Source organism: Meleagris gallopavo, chromosome 6 (assembly GCF_905368555.1).
Source record: "Meleagris gallopavo chromosome 6, MGAL_WU_HG_1.1, whole genome shotgun sequence".
NCBI classification, from domain to species: domain Eukaryota; kingdom Metazoa; phylum Chordata; class Aves; order Galliformes; family Phasianidae; genus Meleagris; species Meleagris gallopavo.
In genome coordinates, this window is record NC_139409.1 from 30,877,672 (window position 1) to 30,896,020 (window position 18,349).

At 39.8% G+C, this 18,349-nt stretch overlaps 1 protein-coding gene across 2 annotated transcripts; it reads left to right on the top strand.

The window, feature by feature from the left end:
- The first annotated feature begins 4,056 nt into the window (after positions 1 to 4,056).
- On the top strand, positions 4,057 to 16,787 carry CCDC126 (coiled-coil domain containing 126). 2 transcript variants are annotated; one of them, XM_003207137.5, is made up of 4 exons: positions 4,057 to 4,178; positions 13,009 to 13,139; positions 13,686 to 14,078; positions 15,110 to 16,787. In XM_003207137.5, exons 3-4 carry the CDS (start codon positions 13,841 to 13,843, stop codon positions 15,289 to 15,291), a joined length of 420 nt encoding a protein of 139 aa, XP_003207185.1. In that variant the 5' UTR covers positions 4,057 to 4,178; positions 13,009 to 13,139; positions 13,686 to 13,840; the 3' UTR covers positions 15,292 to 16,787. The 2 variants fall into 2 exon arrangements, with proteins under 2 accessions (XP_003207185.1, XP_085082322.1); XM_085226196.1 differs by lacking the exon at positions 4,057 to 4,178 and adding an exon at positions 9,582 to 9,666.
- The last annotated feature ends 1,562 nt before the right edge of the window (positions 16,788 to 18,349 follow it).

Consider the following 18,349-nt stretch of genomic DNA (forward strand, 5'->3'; position numbering starts at 1 on the left):
CTGAGAAGCAGTTCTGCCTTTATCTCTATGCTGAAACTTTAAATGACCACGTTGGTAACCAAGGAATGACCAGCTTAACCAGGTGATCATGTACACAAGTATTCCCAGAAAGGAACAGAGCTCAGAGGGTGCCTAAGCAGCAGGGGAGCGCTCCCTAAAGATCACGTCCTTACTTCATGAAGCACACTCCAGGGGCTCCAGCCACTGGCAGTGCCTGCAGCTCTGCCTGGCTCTTCTCCAGTCTATTACATGGGATCCCAACAGCACCTGTACAGTCACTCCAGACTGCAGCAGAGAAGCTCATCCTTATGCAGCTGGGGCATAGATTCCAACACAGCTGTAGCAGAAATGCTAAGTCATAACTTGAAACAGTGAGCACCTGGTGGAGAGGTAGGACTAACCCAGGGGAGCTCTGCGCATGCAATGCACCTGAGTGACCAGAAGGGGTGGAGCCAGGATCCATTCCTTTCCATACCTCACTTAAGGGTTGGCAGTGGAGGCAAGAGTATCTTACCATAGAGCCTTAGCTACCTGTGGCCTTTCAAAGGTAAACAGCTTTTTTTTCCCTTAGTTTCTTATATCAGTAGCTGCTGCTTTTGGGCTTATCCTCACTTGCTGTAGTCTAGGACGTTACCACTCTGCTCTTACTGCTGTGCTTTTCATTGCACTGTAGCATTACAATAGTCATTATGTATGCTTGTCAGTATGCAAAGGATTGGTGTTGTTTTCTACACTTGACCCATCAGTGAAGTTGATTAAATGAAAGACTTTACATGCCAGCTTTTCCTCTCTTTACCTGGAGAACCAGAAGCAAATATTTTAACTACACCACAGTAGTAAAAGTAGGTGGTATATCAGAAAGATCTTCATTCTCTAGTCTTTTGAAATGTTTCATTTTAGCTGAAAACTTTTTGCTTTTGATTTCTTTGAAAAGTTTTAGTTAACGCCTTAATCTTGTTTAATTGCAATTAATGTCATTCCTAAAAGGCTAAGCTATGTTTTAGACACTGCTGTTGCCTAGCTTTCCAAAACACATTCTTAGTCCACGTCATAATGTCTTTTATACCAGCTCTGTTCCATTCAGTTCCAGTAGACAGGTTTGCTCATTTCCCCTCCCCAGTGTAACTCTATTAATGAGCAAGATTGCATTCTGTTCTGGCATAATCCGATCCTGATCCTAGCTGATGCTGCATATAAGCAGAGGGAACAAAAGGAAAAGGACACAAAAGCCACACTTAAATTCTAACACAAATATGCTTATCAGTCTTCTGCCACCAGGTGGATCAGTGGAAAAAAAGGGAACTAAGAACATAGTGGAATATAATATATATATATATATATATATATATATTTATATATATATATATATATAAATAAAATCACATTAAAAAAAAAAAAGTGGGAGGGGAAGGAAAACGAGGCAAGAGAATGAAAGATAGGAATATATTCTCATTAACATGTACATATGTGAGACTTAGCCACAGTGTACAGTGACAGTGCTTCCTAAGTACCAGTATAAATTCCAGCAGGATTTTAAGATATTCTGATGGTTAAGCTAAAAAAAAAAAAAAAAAAAAAAAAAAAAGTAGGAACTGATACAAAGACCTACTTGTAAAAAGTCTAATCAGATTTACATTTTAAATTGAAAACTGCAAGTACTCTGTGTTTTCCATAAGCAGCCTGTCTTCATCATTTCCTACAATAACATCACCACAGCTTCCTGGAGTATGAAATTGATAATTATTACCTGTATACTTCAGGTTCGACTTTTACAATCTATAAGGTGGTGAGGATAAAAGGAGTGTACAATGAGATGCACATTCATGAAGGGTGACCAAATGCATGAGGCCTTCAGGCAACAGGAATTAAAAATATTATTAATAGTTGAGAGTTCCTGTAAACAGAGGATACATTTATAACAGAGACAGATATCTTAATTCTCCAACCCCACCAGCAAATCTTCTTGTGCTTACACTATTGGCAGATTTCCCTTTCTTTCCCTTGCAAGCTCTAAATTTCTTATAATTTATATTTGCAAAGATATTACAGCTGCTAATTGTGTGTCTGTGAAAATAAAGGATTAATCACTGGGCAAGTAGTACAGCAATAAATAGCAGTAAATAGCTGTGGTACATTTGTTATGTGAAGTCCATTTCAGCTGTTGTTTTTGATCTTTTCTTGATATTAGGAGAGGAATTATTAATGAGAAAATGCTTACAGAAACTGATGAGGTTATTTGCCTTTGGAAAATAATTCTACCAACAAATGTATTGGTGCTGCACAACATATAATCAGTCTCTTCAATCAAAAGCTTAGTTGTGAAATATTTCATGTCTTAATTTTTGCCTCTTGTCTGTGTTGTGTAATTTAGCAAAAGACTTTTTTCCATGGGACGGATTGAAAAATCAAAAATTAAAAAAATTCCTTTAACACAGCTTCTTATGATTTCTCTGTGGAAATGCAGCATCTAGCTCAATAACTGCATAATTTTCCAAATTGAAATGGGCCTTTGGGTGAACACCAATATTTTTCACACCAGCAAGAAAAATTCATTTTTCCAAAGTAGGTCTTGCAAGACTGAAATAAAGCACTGTAGACTAGTCAGCATCAGAAAACTCATACAAGTAAATATTTGCATACATGTCTGATTTGCTGTCTGTTGGGATACCACCTACCCCCAGTTCTGTTTGTTTTCTTAGGTCTAGGCCACCAATCCCTCTGACACATTAATATCCTTTTCTTCCTGTTGGAGCAACAGATTTAAACGCTGAATTTTCCCATGTCTAATCCATTCAGAAAAGAAGGTTGAAAAATTCAGAGGCGGCAAGTAGATTCAGACAAGCACTGGAAAGGAGGGAAGAAATGCACATGTGGGGAGATGGTGTGATCAGCAAGCTGAAAACACTGCTTTCTGCATCTGTTTATTTTACAAGGTGAAGCTATGCATGCAGAACAAAATTGCAAGCAAAACTTTCTAATATACTAACCTGAGTTACTTGATTGGTAACAGGTATGAGAGCTAGTCTAGATATAGAGAATCCTAAAGAGATTAAGTAAACTAAAAGTACTTCTGATCACAGCAACGTAACAGTTGAAGGTGCCCACACCTTCACCTTTGGTTAATTGATATCAATTTCCTTATATGCAGCATTGTAGGAAGAATACGATGTAACTTGCTGGCACAGCTCTGTGCATACATCTGAACGTACATGAATACTTGAATACTATGGTGCTATGGTGTTAGAGTCCCGAAGTGCCAAAGCTGTGAGTAGCTTCTGCAACCCGTTACAAGAACTGAACTACATATAACGGCAAACCAACCACATGCCAAACCAGATAGATGGTGATCACTTCTGTGCCTACCGTCAAAATTCATTTACACCAGTAGAGGGCAGAAATGACAACTTTCCCATTTTTGTGAAGGCTCCCTAACTTGATCCAAATCAGAGAATTGAGTTGGAAAGGACTCTTAAAGGCCATCTAGATGAACTTCCCTGTAATTAACAGGGACACCTACAGCTAGATCATGTTGTTCAGAGCCCTATCCAGCCTTATCTTGAATGTCCCAAGGGTTGGGGCATCCACCACCTCTCTGGGCAACTTGTTCCAGTGCTTTGCTACCATTATTGTAAAAATCTGTGTCCTTGACATATCTAGTCTAAATCTCCCCTCTTCTACTTTGAAACCATTTTCCCTTGTTCTGCCACAACAGATACTGCTAAAGAGTCTGTCCCCTTCTTTCTTCAGCCCCTCTTTAGAAACAGAAAGGCTGCACTCAGGTCTTCCCAGAGCCTTCTCTTCTCCAAGCTGAACAGCCCCAGCTCTCTCAGCCTGTTCTCACAGGGGAGGTGCTCCAACCCTTGGATCGTTTCTGTGGCCCTTCTCTGATCACGCTCTTTTAGGTCCACGTCTCTGCTGTACTGAGGACTCCACATCTGGATGCAGTACTGCAGTTGAGGTTTCACGAGAACGCCCTTCCGCCAGGCACAAACCCCTCCCGCCGCCAACATGGTGGCTGCGGACGGGCGCCCAGGAGGTGGTAAGAAGCGGTGTTCTGCGCATGCGCCGCAGGGGCGTTGCGGCAGCCTTCCTGGTGGGGAGGGGAAGTGGGTGTGCGCGCGGGTGAGCGCCGAGTGGCGTGGCGGGGTCGGTGGAAGCGGGGAGCGGCGCGTTGTCAGGTGGGTGCTGGTGGGAGCCGAGATAACGCGCGGCGTGTGCGCGGGGAGCGGGAGCGTAGAGCACGGGCGGGGGTGTCCCGCGTGTGCAGAAGGGAGAGGACGGGCCGCGCGCTGCGCCCGAGGATTGGGGCCATGCGGAGGGGTGGGCGCGCCGTCGGCACGGGGCTGGGGGCGGTGGGGGGGAAGAGCGGGCGGCCGCGGCTTGCCGACGGCCGGACCCGGGCTTCCGCTTCGCCTCGGCGCCCGCTTTGTTCGGCTTCGGGTTCCGTTCGGCTTCGTAGTTTTATTTTCTTGCCTGCAGGCGCCGGCTGCTGCCCGGTGTCCGCGCGGCTTTCCTTCCCGTAGCGTCGGTTGTGCGTTATTTGCGAATTTTCAAGTGATGTGTGTGGGAGTATCCAGTGAGGTATTGAAACATCCGACATAACCTAAGCAGGTCTGGAACTTGCTCTGAACTCCCCGAAATCCGTCGTGGTTTCCTTCCTCGCATGCAGTGGCCTTTCAGTCAGCAGCAGTAAATGCAGTGACTCTGCAGGATTTACTTCTGCCTCGTGCTCGAGTGACCCGGCTTGTGGAGACGCTGGGCGCGCTCACTGCCCTGCGATGGAACTTAAAGACAGCTCAGGCCCTGCTCGAGCAGAGGTGGAATCATTAGCTGTGGTAATTTCTGTAAGCGTTTGTAATGCGCTAGCATCTGTCTCCCTCGTTTCTGTGGTCTCATTAATAACTCAATACATTTTCTTTTCAGTTCTCTAATCCAACACGTTAGCATCCTGTACATTCTCTTTTATGTATCGTGTCTCTAAAAGATAGTGATGGATGGAAGGGAGCGCGAGTTCTGGGTTTATGTGCCACAGAGCAGTGCAGAGAAGGATGTGTGGTGTTTCTTACGACTTTATTCCCCTCAGTGGGTAATTTATGGGTGTGGGGGGACAGCTTCTCTCTTTGGAAATTGAGCTTTGTCAGAACTGGGATTTTTATTTTGTAATGAAGCCTTCACAATATGAGCACGTTGAATATAAAAGCTAACTGTGCATGAGATTTGTTCTGACTAATTGTGATGTGTTGTTATTCTGCTGGAAGTGTCATGAATTGCTATTGCATCCTTCTGAGAATATCAAGGAGAAGAGACAGGATGATGGTGTTCTAGTGTTGCAAGTGCAGAGATTGCAGTTTTAGATCAAATTTATTGCTCCCTTTGTTCCTAGTTTGACTGCTGGATATACCCATGTATAAAGCTGAAGTTTTTGTGTCCTCTTTATGTTATTTTATGCTTTTCAGTATGTTCAGTAATTTAGTTGAGGGCTCCAGAGAACTAAGTAATCATGATGAAATTAATTCGGTCCAATAAATAGGTCTCTCTCTTAAAGCTTTTTCAGGTAAAAATGTAGCTACTTAGAGTTCTTTTCGTTTCTCATTAGTGCTTTGTTTTAAACCACTTCATGCCTTCTAGCTTCCCGAGGGAGGTTTTGGTATTAGCTAATCTCACACTGTTTAACTTGGAGGTTGAATGTCATTTAAAAGTATTTCCCCTGGAGTTCATGAGCACTCAGACCTTTTTTGAAAATAGCTACAAGCACCGGTTTGTGCATCTTGCCCACACTGTGAGTAGGATAACTGCATGCTGTCAGCTTAAATTGTCAGCTGTGTACACTCCATATCTACAGACAAGTAAGCATCAAAAATACATGTTAAGTTGTTTACAGTAGCTGTCAAAAATCTGTTGTGGATCTCAGTCATTCGGATGAATGTGTTTTGTCCTGGTGGAAATTTACTGCTGAAATGTTCTTTATAAGGTATTTGTTATTTGAAAAGCCTTTCAGCTGTGGCTGAAATCTTGCACTGTTGGGTGGGCTGGGTTTCCTGAACCAAACGTCTGTAACATTCTCTTAACTTTTCTTGTGTGATTATCAGATTTACAAGAATTATTTTACCGCTTGCCTGTGCCATTTAAAAGATTAATTTTGAACTAAGTAGGTACTTTGTTTATTTAAAAGAGGGTGTGTGCTAATACTGGACTCGAGAGGACTTGAAGTTTACCCCACTGAAATTGATCTCTGCAATAGCAAGAAAGAAATGAGGCTATCTTGAGATAAACAGCCCGGATAAGTTTCTGGGTATCTCCTACTTCATTTGAAGAATGAATTCTACTTTCCCTACCATTATGGTTAAGGACTGTCTGTCATAACCCATATGATGCTAAGGTAAAATGACAGACTCATCTAGCCATAATGGAAGATGAAAAAGGGACGAAATTGTCTGTGTTTAACATTTCTTCCACTTTCATTTCAGGAAAATCTTCAGTTGGGTCAGCTTCCTGGGAGAGGGAGCGTGAGTATGAGGCCTGGTCCGTACTGTAGTGTGACCACTCAGTGGTATTTTTGATGAACGAGTCTTGCACATATCCGTACTCAGTTCTCTCAATTCTGAGGGTTTCCTGAAATAAAACCAAAAATTTTACGTTCTTCCTCTCTCTCCAGTATGCTCTTTTGTTACTTTTTACAGGAGTAGTGTTTCTATTGGTGCTGTGTATACTCATGTGGGTTTGTATGTATGTGACCAGTTCTACAGAGGCAAACTTTCTGCCTTTGTAGCAGTCACCTTACTAGTTGGCTTTTATCCCCCTCCCTCTCAGTTATTTTTAAAACATTTAGTGAAAATCTCTCTCAATAGTCCACGTTGATGGTCTTGAAATTGTGGCTCCTGATATAACTAGCTAAAATTAGCCAAATGTTAACATTTCAGAAGGAAGTTTTGGGTTCTGAAGACATGGTGCAAACATAGCTGTGAAATTTCATGGAGGAAGTTGTCAAGGAAGTGTTTTTTATAGCCTGGTATTCAACTGCACTGAAAATATAGTGGCAAAACTAGCAGAAGAAGGTAGGGCGGTACCTCATGCTCTGCTGTAGCTGTGGTTCTTGTGAGCAGGTGTCCCACAATGATGGCCTGAACGACAGTGGCAGAGCATGCAGACAAAAGTGTACCAGATGAAGTGAAGAAGCCACTAAGAAGTTGTAGAAATGCTTTGAGGCCCAGATGGACCTAGTGGGCAGCAAGTAGAATATAATATACTGTCCCCATTGATATTTGCTTGCTTTGACTTTCTTCATAGCACTTGCCAAGTCGTTTCCCCTCTCAAAACCTTGGCTGACTGCCTGCAGACAAGAAACAAAGAATTTCTGTTGGTTGATTTTAGAAGCATTTGCTGCCAGTGGTAGGCAAAACAAAGGGGATGGGAGGAAGAAAAAGAGAGGCAAGCCAGGATACTTTACAGGAACCGAAAGGTATTCAGCAGACTTCTTAGGCTAATGAAAAGTAAGAAAAGTCATTGGCAGAAAATGCGAAATAAAAACAGTACAAATTGGGCTACATTCAAAATTGAAACAAGTCACCAGAATTCCTCAAATTCTACAATACTAAATGTCGTGTAGCGTTTGGGTGCTCAGATCGCTTTGATTATAGAGACACTGTAAACCTGACAGATGGATCTTCGAGTCTAAATTATTTTTGTTTTATTACTTTCAATTCAAAGTCCATCTACAAGAAGTTGTTTGTGTGCTGTTCTCAGAGGCGTGTGGGAGATGAATCTGCTGCTTACCTTCTTACCCATTCTTGAGTGCTGTTCTTTGTATTTGAGCCTAGCAGACATTAGTATTAATTGTTTCTATCAACAGATCTGTGCTGCAGCATGAAAAGGCCCTCAGGCCATATCAGCATCTAGGTGTAGTATTTTGAAGGACTTTGTTGTGCCAGGCATCGCTGAGGCTTTTGGCAATAGGGTATCTTCTTTCTTCTTCTCTGGTGGTGGCATTTCTCCGTTGATCAGATTTTACACTGGCAGTAAAAGGGATACTTAAGGATTGGGATACTTGAGGATTAGTCTTGTCAAAAACCAGCTCGAATGTGGTTTCATTTGTCTTGGGGCACGCTTTGCTGGGTTTTTTTGCTGCCTAGTAGAACATCCAGGTCTTTTATGGAGCTGTGCAGCTCATTTCTGTCATAGTTTCTCAGATGGAGAAATATATATATATTATTTTCTCCTGGTTCTCACCAGGAGTTGCAGTCCTGTTATTAACAGGATGCACATAATTTCTTTGGGCATCTATTTGTCAACGGCACTCTATGCAGACTTCTATCCTACTGCCAAGCAGATAGCCAGATTAAAAACAAAGAAACAGAATACAAGCATCAATTTTGGTCTTCCTGTTCTGGAAAAGACTTGGTGTGTGGCTCCTGTTCTTTTGTGTGCTTATTTCTTTGTCCTCATCTTCAAAGATTAGTTGGTCGGTATGTACATTCAACTGCACTTGTGTGCTTTTTTTTTTTTTTTTTTTTTGGTCAGCCATTCTCCTCTTTAAGCTGCACAGTGACTGATCTGATAGGTCTCTAGATACCAAAGACACTGTTCTCAGAATGGTCAGTGTGATGTCTGTAGGTTAAGTAACTGTGATTCTGGAGGTTTTCTGTTGGAAAGTCAGAAAAAAGGTTTTGGAGTTTGTGGAGATAATGAGGGATGGGTTCTAAATACATGTAAAAAAGAACGAATAGGATATTGTTGATGGAACCTTGAAAGCTTTTCCAGGAGTTCTATTAGGCTCTGGGTGATTTGGTTTTCCAGAAAGGTATGTTGACTGTTTCAATGAGAGCATCATGCATTCTGTTTGCAGCTTATTGTTTGTTAATATGATATCCCTACTGTACTGAGAAATGTTTGCTGCCAGAAATCTAACAGAAATTTCTAGTATAGACATAATTTTAGTACGCTGATTTAAAATCCCAGATGGTTACACTTCCACTGAGACTGTAGTACAATACTGTACAATTACTTTATAGTAATCATTAATGTCAGCTTTTATTGGTACTGTTCTAGTTTTTGTCTGCTCTCTGTTCTTTTGCAGCATTTTTCCCCTTCATCTGCTTCTAGTTGGATGCAGTCTTGTTGGTTGTATTTGGCGTTTCTTTTTTATCTGTCTTGATAAATCACTTTTTGTTTATACAGTTAATAATGATAATTAATCACAAAGCCAGACTTGCTTTGGAACTCACCATGTCATGTTGCTGATCATAATTTGTCAGTCAGAAAAGAGAAGTATTATCACAGTATGTAATACGTCGAGTAAAATTACTATTTATCAAGGTTACTTCCTTCATAAATTAGTTTGAGCCCTATGTAGATAAATCTCTGGGAGTTGCTTAGGAATTACCGCTTCAACATTTGGCATTCTGTCTTTCAAATAGATAACCAAAAGGTGATTGAATCAGGCTGTGCCAATAATACTATATTGAGGGCATATTTTCTGGCTTCAACCTGCAAAGCAGTGCGATTTGGAGGCTTCTGTTCCAGCCCCTCCCTCTCCCCCTACTGACACTGTTTATCTTTTTTGCTAAAGCTGCTCACTAGTAATTACCAGAAGCACCTGCTGGTTGCCCGCTCCTTTCCTGTGCTCTTACGCTCAACTTCATCTGTCCTGTCATTTTTCCAAGGCGGGCGGTACGTACCATCTCTGCTGCACTTTCAAATTTGCCGTTCTGATGTCAGTAACCGCTTTTTGCAGTTTTGGGAGGGGAGATCACTTGGACAGACAAGAACAGTGATGGTGAATATGTACAGGTCTTTCGTGAGCTGACGGACTAGCAGAACTGACAGTGCTGCAAGGTGAATTGTAACCTGTTAAGGAGTTGAGTATGCCTTGTTTTCACAATACTCTTTTGCTGTTTAAGAGGATGTGTGAGGTGTGCCTTGTAAATTGTTGTGTTTCTTGTGAGGTACCTGGATATCATCTCTGGGTTTTGCTAGGAATAAATAATACAGAATGTAAGGAAAACTGCAGCACGATTCAGCTATTGTGGTTTTAAGTATGTCTTGGTTTCCATGGAGCGGAGTCAGTATTAAGATTGAAGTCTAATGCTATTGTTTAAGTAGCATCAGAGAGTAGAGCTTTGCTTTATTACAGAGCATACAGTGGATTTTACCTGGCTTTTTCTTTGGTCCCTGTTTCTTTTGTTTCACGCACTCATGATACAATTTGTGTGTGATTTCAGAGCCAGCACACAGTTGAGCGGATAGAGGTGTGATTTATTTTGGAGAGGATGAGGTCCTTAGTTCACTGTTTTCATTGTGAGATATGTGTCACTATTGTATCATCAATGGGTGATGTTAAATCGACACTGACAGGCTTTGACAAAAGATTTCTTAAACTATGGTGGCAACAGTTAGCAAACCCGAACTCCCTCTGTGCTGTGAAAGAGAAACCAAGTCTCTGTTCTGGAATTCCCTGTAGTTTCAAGCTCTCCTGTTGCCTCTGGCTTGGAATAATCATTTTGAAAATAATTCAGATATTCATTTTGGCTTCAGAGATCTTAGAAAAATTGCCTCTTGAAACACTCATCTTTGCCTGCCTGTTGATTATTTGGAAGATGCTCATTTCTGCATGTTCCTGGAGTTGCCATTTTGCCTGTGTAGTTGCTTTTTTTTTTTTTTTTTTTGGTTGGTTGGTTTTGTCCTCCTCCTCCATGGAATTTCAAGATTTGTCTCTTCCGTGCTTCTGTCTTCATGATCTTCTTTGTCTTCAGCAAGGGATGGAAGGAGCTCCAACAATGTGTAATTCTGTTCTTTTTTCCTGTTGTTTTCTGCAATGACCTCCTTTGCCATAAAATCACTTCAGCTGAGGCTGGGAGAGCAGTAAGCCTGGGTTCCCACACAGGCTGAGTCACTGTGAAGAAGGAAGTCTCAGCTGCTTTTTTTTCCTTTCAGCAGGAAGTAGTAGGTAAGGAGGAATTAAGAGAATGAGGGGCAAAATCACAGGGAACGATGGTAGTTGTTTTGTACAAGTATGCTGTTATTTCATTAGATGTTACCTCTGTATTACTGAAAAGAAAAAAGTCCATTCTGAGTACAATTTTTTTAAACTATAATGTTCATGCTCCAGAAGTAGTGACCTTTCAGTGACCTACACAAGAGATTCAAGGTTATTCCAGTCCATCCATCTTATTTATTGTGCTGTTTTCTTCCTAATGTGTGCTGCTGCTGCTCAGAAGCCCTTTTTTTTCCCTACCTGCAGATCACTTGAGTGATTGGCTTGCTTGGCTTTTTTTTTTTTTTTTAAATCTGCTCTGTGTTGATCTTGGAAGGTTTGTGCTGAGTGTGTGTTACAGGTCACTGGAAGCACCTGTTCCTGGAAGAAGTAAGAGACCACATGTCCAGAACTCTGAAATAACACTGGAATTCATAGAAGGCTGAAAGGCCTCTTAAAAATGCCTTTATAGCATAGGAAAAGTGTCAGCTGCAAATAATTGCATTCATTCTGACAAACTTATGCCCTGTCTGTTTCTCTGGGTTACTTGTGCGGTGTTGCACCATTTGCCCAGCAGGTTGAGGCCGTTAGTTTCAGTGGTCAGCGTGTGCACTGTGAATCAAACACATGTGGCAGAGGCCCAGTCTGTAGTTCCCGCTGCTCTTTGGCAAGAGTTTATTCAATCTGTTCATCTTGGCAAGGATTCTTATTTTGGCTTGTGGTCTTATTTACAGTGTGATAGCAGAATTATTGCTACTCCAAAGCTCTCTAGTGATACTGTCTAGTAAAGTGGTTCAGGATGAGATTTGAGTGGAGATCTGTGGGAGCTGAACTTCATGAAAATTCTGCAAGAGTTATTTCAAACAGAACAACAAAAAAAAAACAGGTATGCACACTTCAGACTTTCAAGAAGGGGAAGTGGAAGTTCTGGTCTTTCTCTTTGAGGGAGGTATTGTTTGTTTTGAGTCATCACATGAATGCTCTACTGTGGTACATCCTATGTAAATGTTTTCCATCGTGTTGGAAGCTATCCTGGGATTATGTATCTGCCTAGCAACATAAGTGCGGTAACCTATTCCTGATTCCCAGAGTTCTGTTTACCTCTTATTTCAGTACACCCAACATCAAAAGTAAGATTTTGTGTACTGACAGTTTATTCTCATGCAGTACCTTGTGATTTCTCAGCAACTTTGTTGTTCAAGTCCTCATATTGCCCCTGGTTGGGGTTTAGAGTTCTCAGAATAATGTTGATACACATTATCTAAGAATGAAGGTTTAGAAGCAATCAGCACAACTCAGAGCACTGCTGATAGTAACACTTCAGTTTGCAGTAGGCTGTGGTTTGTTGGTCCGAGGCCAGTTGCAGTACTGAACAGAGGTGATGAAATGTACCATGGAGACTGTGTTCAGTTTCGGTGCGTGCTTAGCAGGATGAGGACTGTAGTCTCAATATTCTGAGCTAACACCGTCTACTCAAAATGAAGACTGAAGTATCAGTAAAGGAGATTTGGTGAAGAATGGCTGAACGTGTGTCTACAATCTAAAAACTACTTGTCAGATTACGTGTGGGAGAGAATGGAGAGTAACATGAAAATGCAATCGTATAAAATCGGTTGCTTTTTGCAGACTTAAATGATGGAGATTTCAATTATCAATACTTTTTTGAGAGGAAGTTTGAGTTAGCTGGGAGATGAGAAATGATGACTGGGTTCATGTGAAGAGAAAAAATGAAGAACACAAATGTGTGTGTATGCAAGTGTGATCAGTCTGTAACGTGTGTCCACTGCAGTGTAAGAGGATTGAGTTATTTCAGTGAGATTCTTAAGGTTTTTTTAAAACTGTTCAAATCAATTTCAGGGCATTCAAATATTATAATAAAGTGGATTTGGCTTTTGCTATTTCCTCTAACAATTGCTTTAAAACTGAAAGTGTATTTCATTTTGGCTCAAAGAGATCAATTTCAACTCCTATATGAGAAACGTAAGGTCTTTTAGTGCTGCACTTCGTCTTGTTTGAGTAATTTTTTTCTTCCAATACAGGGCTCCTTGAAGATGTCTGGCTCATTTTACTTCAACCCATCTGGCTATTTGCTGTTTAACTGCTGAAGTTTTCCTACTGCTTGTTCTCCTGAATTCTTAATTTATCAAGTTGTCAGAAGTGGCTGCTAATGGTATGTTTTTTTGTTTTTTTGTGTTTTTTTTAATAGTAATAGCAAACTGCTAGAAGTGTGTGCAGTGTGCATCTTTGTTTTGGTTTTATTTATGAGCAAGGCACCAAAAAGGGAAAAAAAACAAAACTGAAACACAACAGTACTGTACAAAACCAGATGGCAACCAACTTGCAACTAACAAACCAAGAAGCCTTGTTTTTTCTCTTTATATTGCCCAGTGCTTCTACATGAATAGTAAGGATCAAGTGAATCATTTCACAGGTCAATTCTAGATTTTGCTTTTGGGCTTACTAGTTCAAAGTACAGTATTTAAAATATTTAAGGTAACTTGTAAAAGCATAGAAGTTTTGAAGAACAAAAGTAAAAAAAAGAGGAAGCCCAGTAACAGCAGATGAGATAGAAGGATGACCATTCCTCTGAGCAGATACAAATCTGCAGCTCTGTTCTACGTTCTGCTGTAGCATTGCATTTGGAAAATTGTGTTTGTCACTGATGTCAATAACCATAGCAATTTTGAATAACTAAGTAATGTTTTACAAATTTCAGGAATCAAGATCAGCTAAACTAAGAAGATGTGTTCAAGATGATCCAGCCAGAAGACTTCTTATTTTATAGAAATTCATTTAATATATAATATCACTAGACTAACCTAAGTTCAGTTATTCTTCTTGAAAATAAGACACCTGTGGCCTTCATCAGAAATGTTTCTAACATTTTCAAGAAAAAACATGTCCCAGAAGCTAAGCATGTTTTTACTGGTTTTTGGAATCATTTGGGGTTTGATGTTGCTACGCTACACTTTTCAGTATCCAAGACGTCAAAGCAGTGCTGAGCTGCGTGGTCAGATATTAGACCTAAGTAAAAGATATGTCAAAGCACTGGCAGAAGAAAACAAGAATTTAATGAATGGTGGCAGTGGAGCCTCTGTAGCAGGATATGGTAAGAGGGAAAAAAAGCTTGCTAATTGTTCAAATAACTTTGTAAGTGGAATCTGCAAGGCTGTACTTCTTGAAGTAATATATGTTGATTGCTCTTTAAGAGAAAATATCTCTCTGTACTAATTATTTTGGTTTTATTTTATTGACCAAAGTTGAAATTTGAGCTGTGGTAGACCTTGTAAAACCAGGTAAGTTTAAATGTCATCTTTGTCCCAAATTTGAGAGAAGATAGTGGTGTGGTGTGCTTTATAGCTTACGTAGGAAATGATATATTTTAACAGTGTTTTTTTCTGTTACTTAGAGGAAAGTGTTTAATAACTACTCTTTTATGCTGGAAGGTATTTAAAAATACTCTATCACTGTCCAAAGCTGAATGGTGTCACTTGGATATTATCTGGGTGAAATTTGAAATACTGCCTGTACAATCAATGAATATACAGATGGTATAGTATATCCAGGAGCTTGGCTGATGTACTTATTATATTGGAGTAGGAAAAGAAGAACACTCACCCTATCCTGGGTTCACAAAATAGACTCTGGTGGAGCGGATCTCCAGAAGAGATCCTTCCCCACTGGCAGTCAGCTCTTAAATGGGTCTAGGAGAGGTGCAGCCAGGCTCCACCCCTTCCTGCAGCACAGGTGAATTGCCTTCATCTGTGCTCCCGTGCTGACTCAGTGCTCACCTCAGGTGATCAGTCAGAGGTTCAGGCAGTGATTCAGCAGCCCCATACACTGCCTTTGAAGAATCACCACCCTTCTGTTTGAACTTGAAGTTTTGTTCTTAGAGTCTTAATATTTAGCTGGCTTGCTTTACATCTTAGTATTATGAGGGTATCTTCCTTTCCTAGAGTAACCAGGAAATTGTATTTTAAACAAACAAATACAAAAACTTTTAATTCTCCCACCCCTCAGTCTGTACTCCTTTTGAAATTGAATATTAGACAGGATAACAAACTAAGGTATTAATATTTTGAAATAGCAGTTATTTTCTGTGTGCAATAAATAATGGGAGTTTTTTTCATTGCCTTTCAGCTGATCTTAAGAGAACAATTGCTGTTCTTCTGGATGACATCTTACAGCGTCTTGTGAAATTGGAAAACAAAGTGGATTACATCATTGTGAATGGCTCAGCAACAAATACCACTAATGGAACTAGCAACCAAGTATCAGTAAATTCAAGTAAACGTGCAAAAGCAGCAGGCAACATTAGATAGCAAAGCAGGCTATGTTGTGTTGCTACATGTATGATAGGTCGTAATTAAGACAAGCTTTTTATCTCTGGCTAGGGCAAAGCAGTAGTGACTCCAAATGAAGCATACGCTATTCTGTTGAAGAATGTGCTGGATATGTGTGTATATATATATATTGGCCTAACTTATGTGCATAAGGTTCTTAAAGCACTATTCCATTGCCTTTGAGCAGTGCTTCTAAAGTGATCTTGTTGTCTTTAAAGATATTTTGATATCATGATTTGATGTAGTATGCCCTTGGATAATAACAGTAAATGGACAGCAATGAGGAACTTAGAGGTAGGTTTATAAATGTATTTAATTAAGTATAAATATAGCATATCTTTTGGATAGGTGAGCAGCGTTGTAGCTTATTCATTTTTGTGATCTGCATTAAACAGGTAACTGAGGAGAACATCGTTAAACAGATATTAGAAAATGTGTATACTTAACAGTATTTTGTTACTCATTTACTAAAATATTAAACTGAGGATAGCGCTTTGGGGGGGATAATGTTTTAGAATTGTGATCCAAAGAATGTCTTTATTTGCACTATCAGAATAGCTAGAGAGAATTTACTGTATATTTAAGAAAATCAGTTAAAATAGGAAAACATCCCAGGTAGTTACACTGTCCAGGTGTATCCTTGTGTCAAAATTAAGGCAGTTAGATTACCAAAAGCAAACATAATCCGTGATATCTTACGATTGTTTCTTACTAAGATATTTAAGTGTATGTATTTTTTAACTGCAGATGAAACTATTTAAGTGATGGAAATAAGTTTTAGATATGTGAATACTGTTTATTTTTATTCACTGCTGTTTCTTTTTAACTCATGAGTAACTTGTGATTTGTGATGAGAATAGCACACCAGCTCCCTGAAATGCCTCCTTGATCAGGAGGGAGAGCAACGAAGGGAGACGAGGCATCTCTGCCTTTAACAGAGATATGTACTAAAGGTGTCTTATCATGGAATATTTCAGAGCTAAGGTAATGTTTGCCTTATGTCTAAGATAGCCTTATAGCAAAGTGAATTGCAGTGTGGACTCACTGTATTCCAAATGTTACTGAAGTCATATTCAAGTGCCACTGAGCCTGCTTTTTTAAAATGTAGTGAATGGTGAATGTTTTGCAGGGAGGGGAAGGGTATGTTCAGGGACTTTTGCCAAAAATGTGCTAGTTATTTATCTTTTAATGTGAGTGGGTCTTTTTCTTTGCTTTTTTTTTTTTTTTTTTGATAGTCTAATTTTAATTAAGGAAAAACATGCAGTAAAAATGGAGGTGCTGGATGATATACCATCCAAAGTTCCGTGTCCTTTTTTTTTTTTTTTTTTTCCCTGCTGTTACTCTGGATTTGTATAATGGAAAATGTAGTTAGAACCATAGCAGACAGATAGCATTTTTTTTCCTGTCAAATTGTGTGTAAAGTTGCACTTCCTTGGAGAAAGAGAAAAATAAATTTTTAATTGTACTTACAAAGACTCCTGTGTGTTGTGTTTGTTTTTTTTTAAGTGCTGTCATTCTTAATGTGCTCCAGGTGTTTCAGGAAAATTGTATGTCTCTGAGGTTTAGTAGTAGGTTTAGTAGTAATGTCTACTACAATTGCAGCTGAATCACCAGAACCTCTTACTGTCTAATGTTTGGGAAACTTTCAGACAGGAGGTGAGTGGAGAAAGATACTGAAATGTAACAAAACAGATCTTTAATCATGAAGACTGCACTCTTAAATTAAAAGTGAGTAAGAGAAGTGCCATCTGCAAGTTTGTAATGTGGAGATAGGTTTTTATATCTATCTGTGCTTTTTATTCCCTGTGTATTTGATCTGTAGCCATAGAAACCTTGGTGGTGGTGCTCCTTGGCACTATAAAGAGTAATGCAGGTGACTTTGTGTATGTAAATCATCTCCTCTTTTTTTTATAAGGGTATATGAAATCAAAAACAAATTTGAGGATTGCTAAAGAAGCCTAAAAAAAAGCTGCCAGGTGTATATTTGTCTCTGTGCACACATTTTGCACAGGATTTTGGAAACAGACACATACTGACTTAAATGCAGTTATGTACCCCTCATAGTAATTCATGGTTGCATTAGTGAACAGTTGCTTTTCTCAGTGTCACAATGGCTCACAGGAGTTGCTTTTTAATTAGTGTGTGTGTGTGTGTGTATGTATGTAGGAAGAACAGCGAACTAGCAATAGTATGAATGTTCTTTTCATAATACAGTTTATCAAGAAGCAAATTCAAAATATTCAGTTAGCTTGCTGTACTTACTTTAAATGAAAGCAGCACTGCTAGGGCATATATAGCATTATATCCGTATCCAAGATACATCTTGTCCATTTCTCTGTGGCCAGTCCTGTTTGGTGCTGAGTGGTCCCACAGTTTGGTTGGATGATCAGATAACTCCACTGACACCCATCAAAACTGCTCAAAGTAAATCTGTTCATCCATTGTTGGGATCACAGAATTTTTCTGATCTGTTTTTAATGAAATAAAAAGTATTAATGCAGCAGTGTAGCACAAGAATGTAGAGGTTTTTGTAGACAGTGCGCTGAAACATCCATTTTCTTGGCAGCCAGTAGTATGCTGCACAGTTGTCTATTTTTCCAAGTATCTGCTCAGTATTTGCTTTTCTTTAATGCAGTCATTAATGGGGTCTGGCTAGATAGATGCAAATATTTTCAAGTAGAATTATCTAATGCTGACAATTCCAGATGGCATTGTCAGACTCCTTCATGAAGGAGGCAAGTTGCCCAAGGGACCCAAGTGCTTCCTTGTGCAGATACTTACTGTGGAATTAACTGCCACAGGAAAATGATTGGGAAAAATAATTACATGAACTTTGAAATCTAGGTTTATTATGTTTTTCTTAAAATGTCTTCAAAACCCTCAAATTCATGGAATGAGCTGAACTTCTAAAACCCAGTTAATTGGTGGTTTATTTTTCAGATGATACGGAGTGTCAATGGACATATTTAACGATTAACCCAAATGTGACCTCCTTACCCAGGACTTTGATTAGTTTGTGCTGCACAACTGGCTGGCT